Raw genomic sequence first — 16,413 nt, 5'->3', positions numbered from 1 at the left:
ACACTCTGCTACCTCCATTCAGTTGGCCAGACTCCACCCCGCAAGGGATTATGGGGTCGTTAAAAGAGGATGATGATGATGATCACATCCACGCCCTATTCTCGTTTGGCCCTGGTTTTTGTTTTTGGCCAGGCTCATAGATAAACTGCAAACCCCAGTATGTCTCATCTGTAGTACTGTGTATGTTGGGAGATAACATACAGTATGTTGCTGTATATTTACAGCAATCTGAGTATTAAATTTATTTTTTGCAGGGATCTATGTATTTTTTTCTCGGACCTGTGAGTCAACTCCCATCCTACAATGAAGCCTTATATCTTACACTTCTCCTACTTATGGGTTTCAGGTGTGGGGGGGCCCCCACAACTTTCCTCATCCTCAGCCAAGAAGATTCAAATTATCAACATTGTAGTCCAACATACAAGTTCAGGGGCCTTGGTGGGAAAGACTTTTCCGGCTAGATGCTCTCAACATAATAGGTGTTGCTGCATCTTTAAACACCCAATGAAACTCCTCAGTATAGTATTTTGTTTGCTACCCTGGCTTTTCCAAATGCTCTGTTTCACATCCTCCCACTGCAGTTTTCCCTACCACCGGCATTTAAATTGTAATCTCTGCAGGCTAGAACATTCAATCTCAAGCTTGAATAGCCAGAAATTGTGGGTGGGTGGCCTGAGCAGGCATGTTTGTATGCAGAACTGCAATAATCTAAAAACAGATGTTTTTTTTAAGAAGGATTAAGCATGATTAAAATTTAGCATTGCTCAGAAATGTTGATGCCTTGCACCAGGCCCAGATTCTAGCACCGATTAGCCAGAATTGAGGAAGGAATATGAGATCTGCTCCCTGAGCAATTATAGCAGCTGAAAATTGATCATGGTTATTGTGTATATGAATAACTTCCATTCAAAAGAGGGAACACAGTCCTATTGTCTATTATGCATGACTTGCTCTATTCTGCTTCACATCTAAACGCCCCTGCAAAGAAGATACTAAGTCCAAGGTGGGTTTCAGCAGGTTCTGACCGGTTCTGGAGAACCGGTAGCAGAAATGTTGACTAGTTCGGAGAACCGGTAGTAAAAATTCTGACTGGCCCCGCCTCCGTCTATTCTCTGCCTCCCAAGTCCCAGCTGATCGGGAGGAAATGGGGATTTTGCAGTAGTCTTCCCCTGGATTGGGGAGGGAATGGAGATTTTACAATATCCTTCTCCTGCCATGCCCACCAAGCCACACCCACCAAGCCATGCCACGCCCAAGCCACATCCACAGAACTGGTAGTAAAAAAAATTGAAACCCACCACTAACTGAATAGAGAATCTACTGAACAAGTCTAACGCGATTTAGTAATTAAACAAATTTACACCGATGCCCATCTCTCACACACACGGTGACTACTTTAGGAGATACATTATACCTAAACGCCAACCAACCATATTTTTTTAAGTTTATCCACACAGTGAGTGCATGAAGTACTTGTTTCGCTCAAGAGATGCAACTCTCTTTAAATAGCTTCTTCATTCTGAAGGCCCATCTATCTTTCAGGGACGGGCAGGGAGACCCTTCCCGTACCCTAATTAAGCTCTGTCCTCTTCCAAAATACGACTATTAGCTCATCCGTAACCTCCTTGCACGGCAGTAGAGCTGGAGAGCAGTTTTTAGAAACTGCCTTACATGGGCAAGGCATCTGGAACAGCAGCAGCCACCCGATACCCGACTGATGCAAAACCAACCCCACAGATCTCCAGCATCAGCAGGAAATAAGTCTCTGGACTCAAGAGCTACGCGACCAGGCGTTATTCGGCAGAGAAGAAGCAATCCCCGATCAGCAAAATGGGGTGGGGGAAGGAGAAGCTGGTACATCCAGGTACATCCGCCTTTGCAAATGTGGCCAGTCTGTTCATTAGAAGAGAGCAGAGTTGGAAGGGACCTTGGAGGTCTTCTAGTCCAACCCCTTGCTCAGGCAGGAAACCCTAGGGGCCTCGACCATTTCAGACAAATGGTTGTCCAATCTCTTCTTAAAAACTTCCCAGTGTTGGAGCATTCACCGCTTCTGGAGGCAATTTCTGTTCCACATTTCATTAGTCATTGGGGTCAATAGTGACTACAGGTAGTCCTCAATTTACGACCTCAATTGGATCAGCATTTCAGTCATGAGTTATTGCAGTCGTAAGTTGAGGCGTTATGTGGACTCGATTTTATAACTATTTTGGGGATGGTCGTTAAAGGAGTCTCTATTGTTATTAAGCAAACCATGTGGTTGTTAAACGAATCACACGGTCATAAGTGCAAAGCCATTTTTTCTTTTTTTTTGCTGGGAAATGGCAAAAAAGTCGCAAAATGCAATCACAGGACTTCAGGACACGACAACCCGTCAGTTGCCAAGCATATAAAATATAATCAGGTGACCACAGGTGGTGAAGCAATTGTAACTTTGAGAACAGATCATGAGTAACTTTTTCAAGGCTGTAGTAACTTCAAATGATCATTAATTGACCTGTTGTAAGTCAAGGACTATCCATATAAGGTATGGCAGTCATACACAAGTGCATTAAAACATACCAGTTGTGAAGGTTAGCTGGTACATGGGAGATCCAAGTTGAAAGAAGTGCACATGGAACTGCATTGTTATTTTCATAAGTCCTTTGGTGACTTAAAAAAATGAATAATGTAATCTTTCAGATTTTGGAATAGGAAAGAAATAAGCTTTGCTCTCTGTCTTCTTCATAAAGATGTTGCTTTTCTTATCAACTTAAGATCAAATTATTCTCCAAAGCAACTGAGGGTAGGACAAGAAGCAATGTGTGGAAATTAATCAAGGAGAGAAGCAACTTAGAACTAAGGAGAAATTTCCTGACAGTTAGAACAATTAATCAGGTGAACAACTTGCCTCCTGAAATTGCAAACGCTCCGAGATTGGACAGCCATTTGTCCAGAATGATATAGGGTTTCCTGCCTAAGCAGGGGGTTGGACTAGAAGACCTCCAAGGTCCCTTCCAATTCTGCTGTTCTATTCTATTCTATTCTATTCTATTCTATTCTATTCTATTCTATTCTATTCTAATTTGCCTCCTCCAGCAATGGTATGAAAATTATGTAGCCCATCCTTCTTCAACCTGATCCCTCTAGAGATCCCGAGATGATCTCAAGATGGACCATGCTGTTTGAACAGCAGTCGAAGCTTTGTTAGATAAATAGGAATGTAGAATTAAATGAAGGAGAGCAAATAGATACAAGGTCCGGAAGAAAGTTGAGTCTACTTGGTCCAGCATATGCCATCTCAACCAGCATTGGAACCAGACATTGCGAAAACAAGAAGAAAGGAATTTCTTGTGTACCCAACAACAGACCAGAAGTTTTCATGGTTATAAAAACGACATCTAGCTTGAAACCTGTGCAACTTGCTTCTTCTAACGATCCCATCACCTACATTAAATGCATAAAAAAACAACAACTAGAAGATACAAGTTTATTGTCCCAAAGGATTTTTCTTGAAAACATTTTACTTCTCATCCAAGAAACTTCTTCAGAACTCTTCTTTGGACGAGGAGCAAAACGTTTTCAAGAAAAAGAAAACAAAAAAACCCAAGAAAGCCCAGCTGCCTTTTGAAAAAACATCTTTGGGACAAACCATGATCTGCATGAGTGTGAATCTCCGTAGACATACAAGTTTATTCAATGAAGCAAGAGAGTAGAATATGGGGAAGGTCTTAAGTCATCTTGAATCCAAGCCGATGAACATAGCTCTTTCCCAGAAACGGCCTTCTAGGCCTCAGTGACAACTTGTCCTAAATGATTGGGCACATTGTGATGCAATCTTAGATGCTCTTCTGGCCCTTCCCCGTTATCACAAGACCACCATGCCTTTGACCCCAAAGTAAACAGTGGAGAGATCCTTTTGGCTATAGAGCACAAAGGGGATCCCTGACATAGGCCAGCCTGAGTCACTTTAGTCACACTTAAGCTTTAGGGAAACCAGATTTTTTTTTTAGCTGACCTTTCTTCAGGCATTATGTTGATGGTATCTCAAAGTACCCAGCCATGAAAGTGAATTAGATCCATTATATACTCTGGCTCAGAATCATTATTTATCTGAAAAGGTTGGTGAGGAATGCTGGTGTGCACTTGAGACACCAAATCAAAGAGATACGTAAGAAAATGGCCATAATTTAACTGTGAGGTTAGTTCGATCTGCATTGTACAGTGAAGAATCTATATAGCAAGGTAGATTTTATGTTTTGATTATTGGCATGAGAATACCAGCAAAATATTGTTTAAAAACTTACTGTCTGCTTATCTGGCATTGGTAAAAATATCAGAAGCTGCCCTCTGCTGAATCAGACTGCCTCCTCATCTTAATAACACCAAAATTCCCTCACATGCTGCTCTCCGGATCTACTTGGCTACAAATCTCAAATTTTTGATGATAAAATAGCTTAAAGGATAATCGATCAAATGCTAAAGATTGAACCAGGGATCTTTTTCATGTAAAGTACAAGTTCAACTAGTAAAACACAGCCTGTTCTCAAAATTAAAAAAAACAAATTAGAAACCATAAGAACAAAAAGGCAAGATATCATAGTCCAAATGTGATTTAAAAGCCAAATAGCATGAAATATCAAAACTCAGCTGAGCTAATCTACAGTGGCAAAAAAAACAACAACAACAATCAGGAGATGTCCGGAAACGCCTTTTCCAATTAACAGATGTTATTAAAAAGCAGAATCTTTTGTGAGCTGACGGCAGGAACTGCAGCTCACAAAAACATATGGCTTTTAATAAAACGTGTTACTCAGAAAAGGTTCTACCAACTTCCTTCTGATTTTTTATTGTAACTCGGAGATAATTTTCTCATCCATATTCCATAGAAGATGCTACTTATTTCCAGTTCCCTGCCTCAAAATACATGAACAGGTGCAGAATAAAAAGGTTATGTTCACAGAATATCGCATATTTTTCGTCATATAATCATGTTATCTGCAGAATGAACCTGTCTAGTATAGCATTGTATTTGTTTTATTATTATTAGATAACGGAGGCTAAGAAATAGTAGATACAATGAGACCTGAAGAGTAATAAAAAAAAAATTCCAAATCTAGATTTTAGAGCGCAGCCCAAATTTGTCCCATACGCTTTGCTCTAGAGAAAAAGGCCATATGATCCCTCTATGTCAGAGAATGAGCGCGCTTTGGGAAAAGATTAATAAATTTCTGAAAACTATCTTTGCTTAAGGGCATCTCTTGCAACATGTAAGTTTTCAGAGACAAGAATTCAGAGGAACATCTCAGATTTATCACTCTTACAGGGGCTCCACAAATGATAGATGTAGCCAAGAGGGGTGCACAGCACTTCTTACAAGAGTTGCACAGAAAGCAGAACGGATGCGTGAAACTTTTATAATGTGTCCCCCCTCCCCCTACTATCCTTAGAAAATAAGAGATTGTGATTGAACTGAAATAAGGATGGAGTTGGTGAATTCCTTTCTCCTTCTCCCCCCAGTCCCTAAAATTACAAATGCTGCCAAATGCTGCCGAGACTTGAAAAACTCAAAGCAAATATTGTGTTTTCCTCTCTTTCTTTCTTTCTTTCTTTCTTTTTCTTTCTTTCTTTTTCTCTTTCATTCATTTCTTTCTCTCTCTTTTTTTCTTTTTAAATGCAAGTGTTTCCCTTCTCATGGCACAAGAGTTCTGAGTCCTAGTCTACTATCAGATATTCTGGCGTGTGTGCCAATGACTGCTTAATTACTAAGGGAGATGCTTTGGCATACAAGTCAGCATTATGTTGGGGGAAAGAGGTTAGGGCCATCTCTGAAAGCCTGCGATTAGGGTACGGCCCGTGTGTGATAATATTTTCACCAAGCTGTGATAGGGCGAGTTCCCAACTGCCACAAAAAGATATATTTAGCTGGTTCCTTTTCCTTCTCTCTTGGGTCTCTGTCATTCCAAGCATTGCTCAGACGTGGCTGCTCCGGCCCTCGGCAGATTCCACTCTGCTGACATATGTGCTCTTTCCTTCTTCTCCCGCACACCCCTTCTGTCCGCCAGTGCTACTTTGAATCTCGCCTGACGTACGGTGCCCAAAATGTCACTCATGGTCGGTCCTGTGTGGGATGTGGGTCTGGCTGATGGGAGGTGACAGCTGCAGGCAACGGTATCTAATGTACAGAGATGGCAGCTGGCCCTTAGAAGACGGGCATCCTCACTCCTATAATATAGGTGCAAGATGCCTTCGTTTCTCTAGGGTAGTGGCTAACTCTATGGAATAGCAATAGCCATAGCAATAGCCCTTAGACTTATATACCGCTTTACAGTGCTTTTACAGCCCTCTCTAAGCGGTTTTACGGATTCAGCCTCTTGCCCCCAACAATCTGGGTCCTCATTTTACCCACCTAGGAAGGATGGAAGGCTGAGTCAACCTTGAGCCGGTGGGACTTGAACTGCCAAACTGCTGGCAATCAGCAGTCAGCAGAAGTTAGCCTGCAATACTGCACTCTAACCACTGTGCCACCATGGCTAAATGTTTATTTCAGATCAGAAAAAAAGCAGGCAATTTCCAAACAGATTAGTTAATTCCGACACTGATTCCACCGTCAGGTTAACTCCATCACTGACTCCACCATCAGGTTATTTTTTTTTTTTAATCAATACAAGCCTTTCCCCGATCCTGCAAAGTCCACTAAGCAGGTATGACCTCAGACCTCAACATCCATGGTTTCAGGAGCGTTTATCTGTCTTCCCACTCAGCAAATTTCCACTGAGGCCAAATCAAGGGATTTGCTCCCCCCCCACCCCCCGGAAGACAGAGGCGCACCCCAGAATTACTACCTGGTATTTATGATTGGTGCCGCACTGGAAATAAATGTGAGTTTGTCGATAAAAGCAACACAGCAAGGAATTAAGAGAAACACCCAAGCCGGCTCATGACCCAGCAGCTCTCCTGGAGACGTTCCATTGGGCCTGGAACCCAATCCATACATCTTGAATCTGCTGTTTTCTCTCTCTAACTGGCCTCCTACCTTTCGCTGTTGCTTTTCCCAGGCTGGGTCAAGCAGTAAGTCCCGATCCCAGTCTTCCTCCTGTGCCATGTAGTCTTCGGTCACCATGTAGCAATGGTTGTATTGGATGTGGGTGTCCATTTGCGTCGTCATGCTGCCTTGTTCTGCGAAGCCCTTTTCCTCTGTGTCTATTCTCTCCCTTACAATTTACACGGTTCCCCCCTTCACTCGAGCTTTCGGTCTCTTTTTCTGCTTTGCTCCCCTCTCTCGGCACCCCTTAGAGGTCAAGATCCCCCAAGTCCCTCCAGGCTGTGCGTCTGCCTGCTTTGCAGCTGCACCTGTCAAAACCAATCCACGTGACCAGTCCTCAATAAGTATTATCAGCCCCAGGAAGGGAGATCAGGTTCCATCTTAAAAAGGCCACGGGGAGGGGACAGCACAAGTGTTCCTACCAACCAGATAGGGGTGGTGAAGACAACTGTTGGGAGGCCAAGTGTTCCCCCCCTTAAAGCAGAGCCGCAAGCTCTTAAAAAAGAAATTGCTCGTGGGCTGAATGTCTCTCCCACAAAATCCGTGCCAGATGCAGGAGGACTCTCCTTAGAGCAAGAATCTCTGCTCAGGCAGGAAACTTCCCATTTTCAGTACAGCAAAAGAGGAAAAACCTTACATACGGCACTGTCGTTAACTTTCCACTAAGGTGCAAGGGAAGGTTTTTGACACGCTGTCAAAAGATTCAAGAATAAACATATGGCTGTTAATGAACAGAACAGAGCAATGGACTTGGAAGGAACCTTGAAGGTCTTCTAGTCCAACCCCCTGCTCAAGCAGGAGACCCTATTCCATTTCAGACAAGTGGCTGTCTAATAATCTTTTTAAAAAACGTCCAATGATGGAGCACCCAAAATTTCTGGAGGCAAACCCTTCCGCTGATTATCATCTGGCCCCCAGGTTGAGGAAGAAGTTAAGGCCAAATTAGTTTCCAGATGTTCTCTTATGAATTTGGACTTGCTACCATGTTTCCCGAATAGATTCTAAACATTTCCCAGCATTTTCAATGACAACAACCAAGCAACCTGAGTTCTTTTTGAGATCTTGGCACGCTGTCCAACGAAATGTGTTTTTTGTTTTTTTTTGATGTTTTTATTTGATTCCAAGTAATGAAGGAAAAACCTTCTGCAGATGTTCATTCAGATGTCTATTTCACAAGCTCTATGTGGGGTTCCCCAATATTACAACTAGATGCTGCACGTTATCTCAGGATGTTTGAAATTCCAGAAACTGCTATTATTTTACAAAGGGTTACTTTGCACTACTATTAATCTTCTCATCGTTCCCATCTCCTTCCACTTATGACTGTAGCTTTGTTGCTTGTATCCTTACCATTTATACTGATATTGTTTCCTGATTGCTTATTTGTAGCCTATGACTATCATTAAGTGTTAAATTTGTACCCTATGACTATCATTAAGTGTTGTAAGTGTTGTACCTTGATGAAGATACCTTTTCTTTTATATACACTGAAATCGTATGCACCAAGACTTGTGTGTCCTTGTGTGTCCAATCACACTTGGCCAATAAAAATTCTATTCCATTCTACTTCTTTCTTACGAAAAGTGCTGCAAGAAACCAGCCTCCCCCTGCACTTTAAAGAGGTGATAGGTTTGTCGTTGCGTCTTTCAGAAAGTCACATGTTGCATTTGGATGTTTGAAATCCTCCCCATGAGCTTTAAAACGTGCCAGAAGAAATACCTGTCGAAAGGTCATTTCAGGAGAGGGAAAGGTTTTCAAGACTGACCTTATTCTGTTTGGGATTCCATGGACACAGATTTGGTTTAGATTCCAAGAGCTTTCTGCTTCTTTGTATTTCACCAACATTTTCATAACACTCAAAGCAGTCTCAGTTCATTTGCAGGCTGCTCCTGTTACCCAGGAGTTATTCTTAGGATCGGTGAGAAAGGGCTTGGGAAAGCTACTGAATGGCTAGGGGCAAAAAAGCCAGGTTCTAATTTAATGTTTCAAAGTAGGCTAAAGGTAGACAAAGCATTTTAATCCATTGCTTTAAATCATATTTCTACAGCATCTTATCTCTAATTGAAGGTCGTGTACATAGCAAAAAAACAAACAAACCAATGTACAGATATTTTAAAAAGCCAGTCCCTTTTAATAATTTAAACAATACAGTCAAAAGACAAAAAGTACAGATAAAGTACATTTAAATGTACAGATGAAACAGATCTCTGCCTTTGTTTTGGTCCTGTAAGTCTGTCCAAATTTCTTAGCAATAGACGGGGAGGAAATTAACCAACACAAAGTTAGTTAATCCAAGACTAAAACTCAGTCTCCCACTTTCTAACATACTCTGTAACTACTCCAAAGCAGTAGAAAGCTTATTTATTTCATCTATTCTTTAACCAATGAAATTCCTCCCAGAGGGAGGTGCACCATTCCTGGAGGTACTGCAATACCAGGCTGATGCTTGGAGTGGACGGAGCAAGCCCCTATTCCATCTCCCAGTTCCAAAAATCCATTTAATATGTAGTCCTCAAATAGAGGACATATCAGATATTAAACTGATAAGAACAGATACTACACTTGATCTTAGCCAAAAGGCCGAGAAGCGATACCTTCCCTGGCCAGCAGCCTCCTAGGGCATTCTTTCCTAGGAAACTTCAGATAATGACGAGCAAACTCCTTGTGGAACATATTCCTTATTGCATCGGAATTGGCACTGCTTTGCAATCTCATCAGATACATTCCGACAACGTTGCCGATTTCTACCGTCCAAGTTTACAGTCTTCTATTGTGAAGTTTAACTATAAAAATTTTAAATTCTGCTAGCAACACTCATTTCCTGATTGCCTGTATGCTTTCTCTGACAGTTATTGGTGCGATATTTGCATAAGCCTTCCCATTTCCCCCATCGTACTTTGTGGCTGTTGTTTTCAGGACTTACCAGTAGAGACCTCAGTCCTACTCTGAAAGCTTCTTGTTCTATGAGCATTCTTCTGAAAAAAGAAAGGAAAAGGCCCATGAGAATACGATAAATAAAAAAGAATGGCATAAAGACATTCCTTGCACAAAGCTTCCTGGTTTTCACATTTGTCTACAAAGACAACTGTCCCAGACGCTTTGCTTGCCGTTTCCCTTCAAGCTTTGAGCATGGATTATAGAAGCTTATTTTGAAAAATAACTGGCTATTGTATTCCTTAAACACATGTGATCCTGTTATAAATTTACTTGCTCTGTTTCATATTTATCAAAATGAACCAGCAACAATTACTATGAGTAGTAGCCTTGAGTGCCCTATGGAGAAGAACACCAAATTCAGAACTGAAGAAGCTTCTTAGATGAGAAACAAAACGTTTTCAAGGGGAAAAAAAAACCCAAGAAAGTACAATTGCCTTTTGGAAAAGCAGCTTTGGAACAATCATGACCTGGATGATTGAGAATCTCCATACACAATTCAATAATAAACAAAAAATGTGTTAATCTGTTGCAATGGAACAGAAAAACCACATCCATTTGTGGCATTTTTAAAAAAGATGTAGACAGTTACATGTTGAATAACAAATATATTTTATGTCTCAATAGTTTAATAGTTTATTAGCTACCCATCTCAACATGCAACTCTGGGCAGCATTCATCACCAAACATAAAAACAATTAAAACAATACAAATTTATTATGAAGTACATCACCAAATCACATACAGATAGTCTTTGATTTACAGCTATTTGAACTGTTTGAAGTTACAACAGCCATGAATAAGTGACCTACAACGAGTCCTCACACTTACAACTGTCACAACATTCCCCACAGTCAGTTTATCAAAATTAGGGCATTTGGCAACCAGCATGTATTTATGACGGCCTGCAGCATGCCAGTCATGGGGTCACCTCTTGGGACCTTCCTGGTTGGCTTCTGACAAGCAAAGCCAACGAGGGAAACCAGAATTGTTTAATAACTGGAATGATTCACTTAACAATCGAAGCAAAAAAAAAATGTTCCCAAAAGTGCTTTCCCCACCATCCAGTCAGAGCTGAAGAAGCTTCTTGGATGAGAAGCGAAACATCTTCAAAGAAAAACCAGAAAGTCCAGTTGCTTCTTGAAAAAAAAAAGCATCTTTGGGACAATCATGAGCTGGATGACCGAGAATCTCCATAGATACGTAGCAAAAAAAGTTTGTAAAATCCAACACAACTCACTTAACGGCCACCTTGCTTAGCAACAGAAATTCTGGTCCTAACTGTGGTCTTGAGTCAAAGACAACTTCCTATACCATCAAATCAATTAAACCATGACATCAGATCTCCAAATTACAACATTTAATGCTTATGTCATTTTTCATATGTGGCCATTTTGGCTTTATCGTGGTTTGCTTGCAGATGCCACTGAGGGACAGTATTTTAAAATAAAAACAGGGCAAAGTAGTTTCTCTTCTGTGAAACAAGCCCTGCTCCTGAGCGTATAAAAATGCCATCTTATTTTGTATTCATACTGGCACACGGGCATTATAAACAGGCAGTGCTTCAATCGCACCATTGTGGCAAATTTGACTTTTTTTCTTAACATCTTCTGCAGACAACTGTCCGTGACAGCTGGACAGTAAATGAAAAAAGATGGTTGGAAGCAGATTCATGTTTCTGAATTATGGATTTGGAGATAGCTGCAAAGACTGCAAGAAAAGCTAATTAGCCCCAGGCTCGGCAAAGGCTGAGAAAATGGATTAACAAACCAAGGTTCACGTAATTCGGGTTTGGGATGAGGATGAGTGAGGATGGACTAAGAAAAAAGCTATCATTGGGGGGGAGGGAGTTGAAGCAAGCCGTCCATCGACGCTATAGGGCATTGCACGTCAGAACAACTAGACACAAGAGTTTTTTCCCCCATGCAATCACTCTGCTAAACAACTAATTCCCACAATACTGTCAAACTATCTAGAAAGGCAGTATTACCATCATTATTCTTATCTTCCCAATTCCCTATCTCCTTATGACTATAACTTTGTTGCTTGTAGCTTGCGATTTATATTGTTTACTTAGCATCCTAGTATGATTTCTGTTGATTGCTTATTGAGTATCCACAACTATCACTAAGTGTTGTATCCAATGTTTTATGATGGATTTTTTTACTATGATAATAGCAATAGCACTTAAGACTTATAAACCGCTTCACAGTGCTTCACAGCCCTCTCTAAGCGGTTTAGAGTCAGTTTCTTGCCCCCAACAATCTGGGTCCTCATTTTATCCACCTCGGAAGGATGGAAGGTTGATTCAACTTTGAGCCGGTCAGTATCAAACTGCTTGCAGTGTGCAGTTATCCTGCAATCCTGCATTCTAACCACTGGGAAGGAAGGAAGGAAGGAAGGAAGGAAGGAAGGAAGGAAGGAAGGAAGGAAGGAATAGCAATTAGACTTATATCCTGCTTCACAGTGCTTTACAACCCTCTCTAAGCAGTTTTGTCAGCCTATTGCCCCCAACAATCTGGGTCCTCATTTTACCGACCTCAGAAGGATGTTAAGCTGAGTCAAACTGATCTATCACTATTGTTGTATATACACTGACAGCTTATGCACCGGAGACAAATTCCTTGCGTGTCTAATCACACTTGGCCAATAAAGGATTCTAATTCTAATAATTCTTAAGACAATGGATAAAGTGGATCAAGGAGATCCCAGGCCTGTTTTTGCAGATGGAGAAGGCAGAATTAAATACAGGTCCAAATGAAAAGCATTTGCCCATGTAGGAATTTAGCACCCACCCCCCTCCTAGAAGAATGAAATATTCTAGGAAATATTTTAAAAAGCAGAATATTATACCTTCCTGGATGAGAAATGGAGAAACATATTTTAAAGACAAAGGAGATCCCTGCAACTTCCTGACTCCCCCCCACCTTTGTCAATGGGCCATTAAAAGCCTCAGCTAAGCTCACTCATTCTCCCCACCTTTGTCAATGGGCAATTAAGGCTTCAACCAAGCTCACTCAATCCCCCCATGATTTGCAACACAATACAACTGAAACTCACCACATGGCAAGGCTCAAGCAAGCTTGAGAGACAGCCAGCAAGGCTAGCTAAGACCCCACCCCTGGGAGTCTGACAACCAATCAGGATACTCTTCCTGTGCCCCAGAAAGGTCAAAGCTCAGAAAAGCATAAAACCAGGAGCACACAGGATCTCAGCCCTTTTCTGTTCAGGAACTCAAGCCATGTGGTCTTGGCCACCATTAAACCATCTTTCCAAGCAGCCTCCATGTTTCCAGTGTCTTTGTCCCCACTTGGAACTGAACCCAGATGGATATTTCTTCCAACAATTGGCACCCACAGATGGGACTCCAAGCTAACCTAACCAATGGACCTGGCCCAGGTAAGCCTCCTTGCTAGCAGCAGACCCATTGAGTCTGTGGGTAAGTTTTCCTGGACCTTGGCCATTTGGAACTAGGTTTTAAAGGGTTTTGAGTGTTGAGCTCAAAGACTGCTTGGAAAGAAGGTGAGTACCTCTAAATTTTAATTTTAAGCATGGAAAAGCATGGGAAATATGTGTATGCCTGCATGTGTGTGAATGAGAGCCCTGCTCCCAATCACAGCTGGATCTTGCATCCTCTGTGCATTTCCTAACCGCAGAAAGACCAAAAGTCTGGAGAGCATGGGGGTTTTGCCAGAGCACAGGACCTTCTGTTAGGGAAGGAAGAAGTGTGTGTGTGGGATTCCACCTAAGGAAACAGTCTGATTCCACCTCTTTGAGCAACCTCTAGCCGCACCTCTGCCTACTGCTAGCTCCACCGAGCCGTGACCGGTAGGATAGAGAAAGCAAGGGGGGGAAGCCAAACGTGGAACTTTGTGTTTATTAGGAACGGAAGCCGAGCGAGAGGAAAGTAAGTGTGAATGAAGCAATTAAGAGAGTAAAAAAAGAAAAAAGGAGAAAAAAAAGGAAGCAGGAGATCTGCTTGGGGCCCTGGATGCCCGGAGGCTGCCAGTACTGCCTGGTATGCTAAAAAGGAAGCAGGAAGCAGTGTTGAAGAGGTGCTCGTACCTACTGGCAGGGCAGTAGGTCCTCTGGGATCACCTTTTTTTGATCCAAACTGGAAGCTCCCTTAACAGGAAGGTGCCCATACTTCGACAGAAGGGAGTCGAAGTCCTTCCCAGAACTTTTTTTTCTGAAAATTGTAGGAGGATCCACCCGGCTAGGCCAAAGTGAAAAATAAAACCTCACATCGGAGAGGGAAACATGGGAAGCAGTAGCTCGAGGGTGGAGGAAATCCCTGGAAAACCTGCTGGGGCCTGGGTGCCCGGAGGCTGCCAGTTTTACCTGGTATGGAAAAGAAATTGAGGAAATTGTGTAATAAAGATGAGAATAGGAAACAAATTTGGCTAAATAAAGGTACTTAAAAGAAAAAGGAAATATATAAATAGGAATGTTTGGGTTTTGTTTGTTTGTTTGTTTGTTTGTCTCTTTCTCTGTCTTCTATGGAACCACGTGGTCTGTCTGTTAAGATTTGTGCCTTCCTAATTTAACTGAGATTTATGGCGGGAATGATCAGTGTGTGTGTAGATCTCAGAGTTTTGTTTTCCTCTCTGTCCTCCTTGTTTTTATGTGTGTATGTCTGTCTTTGTGGGCCCTTGAAGTAATTGTAACTGTAAAATGTATCTGATCTCTAGAGACAAGAATTTTAAATTGTTAGGGAAAAACAAAAACAAAAGGTTGAAGCAATAAAATAGGGAAAAGAGAGAGAGAAAAGAAAGAAAGCCTTTGCCCTATTTTCGTGTGGCCACCGGGAATAGGGTACAGAACTTTTCATTTCTGCTTTTTTCTCCTCCTCTTTATCTTAAAGTAACAACTCAAGTTTATAAGGAAACATTTTAAGTTCACTTACAAGATAAGTTTATGAGGAAACGTTTTAAGTTCACTTACAAGAGAAAAAAAAAATTCAGTCTTGCATTTACTGTGTATTTAAATGATTTTACCTGTTCATCCTCTTCCTGAAGTATGTGAAGTTTTTTCTTTCTCATCAGTTGTTGAAACTGCATTTTGTTGAAACTGCATTATCTTTTAGTAACTGCAATATTGATGTGTTGTTTCTTTTCAAACTCTGCCTGCAAGATATCTACCCCCCTCCTTTTTTAATCCTGTTACAATGCCTTTCCTGAGAAGATTACCCACAAAAGTGGGGAGGAGATCCTGTTCTAATGTCTTTCAGCCCTGAAAAGATGACTCTTGAACTGTGGAAGCAGAGCACATGGTTCCAGATGCTGCCCCCAGAGGAGACCTTCCATTTGTTGGAGCCAGGAATTGAGTTTGAATCCAGCCCCCACTGAAAGTCATCATAGCAACCAGATTGGAGCAGACCTTTCCAAACCTGATTGACCAACAAGCATGCCACCCAAAAGATATGAAAGAAAGGACCCTGAGATGTATAAGTAAAGACTAAAAGACTCTTTTCAATTCCCAGAAGACAACTGGAAAGACTATGGGGAAGGGTGGAAATTCCTTGTAAGGTTTTCTGTCTTGTCTCATTTACATTGTAATCAGTCTAAAGTACTCATGTAAGGATTGTATTTGAGTGGCTACCACAGCAAGTTCTGAACACGTTAGATTTTTGTCTGGTGGGAGGGAAATATGTCCAAAATGTTTGTATTGCCTGTATTGTAAAAGTAGCTGCATACACAGGCACACACAGAGAGACACACCATTCAGAATTAGTCTATTCCCTTCACTTACCTCCACACAAGACTTTTAGGTTGATTTTTGCTCTGTGGCACTAAAAGCCCAAGGAGTCAGATCTCCCTGCTAATTCCATGGGGGAGGGGCATCCCCCTCAGGCAATTCCTCTCTTGAAGAGATAGCAGAAAAAGTGATATCCAAAACCCAAGCCCTGACTATGACTCACAAATGATGCTGCCCAGTTGCCCAGTAAAGCAAGATATGTTGCACTGGTGGTCTCATGAGTAGAAGTCCCAGGGCTCATTGTGTAATTTTAAAAAGAAGAAAGGAAAAGCCTGGATTGCACACTGATTAACCTCAATTTGGACTGGAAAAAATCTTGGATAGACTAAAGTAAGAGCTAGGGCAGGTTCCGTAACCAACCCTTGGAAATGAGCAGCCTGTAATTTAAAGGAAAACCATGGCTGTGAAAATTTTGGGATGTGTGCTTGCTTGACCTGACTGGAAGCTCTCAGAAAGTGATATCTAACAGCTGAAATTAATTGGCATAGAAAATTGGATACTGTAAAATTCTTACCAGAACTTTTCCCCTGGCTGCTAGACCTTCATGGTTGAAAGCTTTTGGGAGCCACTGAAGGAATCTTTTTTTCTGTTGTCTCTATCAATGGCTTCCTTTGCATCAGGAAAATTAAAAGCACCCACTGATTTGATCAATTTTAATTTTGCCAAGAGCATGTTTCAAAACTCACGTTTTGAAAAAAAAA

General features: G+C 41.5%; 1 protein-coding gene and 1 non-coding gene across 2 annotated transcripts in view; both read right to left on the bottom strand.

Moving 5' to 3' along the window:
- Positions 1-7,340, bottom strand: part of ACTN3 (actinin alpha 3) — a 50,587-nt gene extending 43,247 nt beyond the window's left edge. The window contains exon 1 of the mRNA XM_058159997.1: positions 7,013-7,340. Within this exon, the coding sequence (XP_058015980.1) occupies positions 7,013-7,144 (132 nt within the window). The 5' untranslated portion in view covers positions 7,145-7,340. The remainder of the gene's footprint in view (positions 1-7,012) is intronic.
- A 2,082-nt stretch (positions 7,341-9,422) lies between these two features.
- Positions 9,423-9,613, bottom strand: LOC131186908 (U2 spliceosomal RNA). Its single transcript, XR_009152442.1, has one exon. It is a non-coding gene; the product is annotated as a U2 spliceosomal RNA (small nuclear RNA).
- Between the last annotated feature and the right edge of the window lie 6,800 nt (positions 9,614-16,413).

This window comes from Ahaetulla prasina, chromosome 17 (genome assembly GCF_028640845.1).
Source record: "Ahaetulla prasina isolate Xishuangbanna chromosome 17, ASM2864084v1, whole genome shotgun sequence".
NCBI classification, from domain to species: Eukaryota; Metazoa; Chordata; class Lepidosauria; order Squamata; family Colubridae; genus Ahaetulla; species Ahaetulla prasina.
The sequence above is the reverse complement of the archived record's forward strand: the minus strand, read 5'-3'. Positions and strand labels throughout refer to the sequence as shown.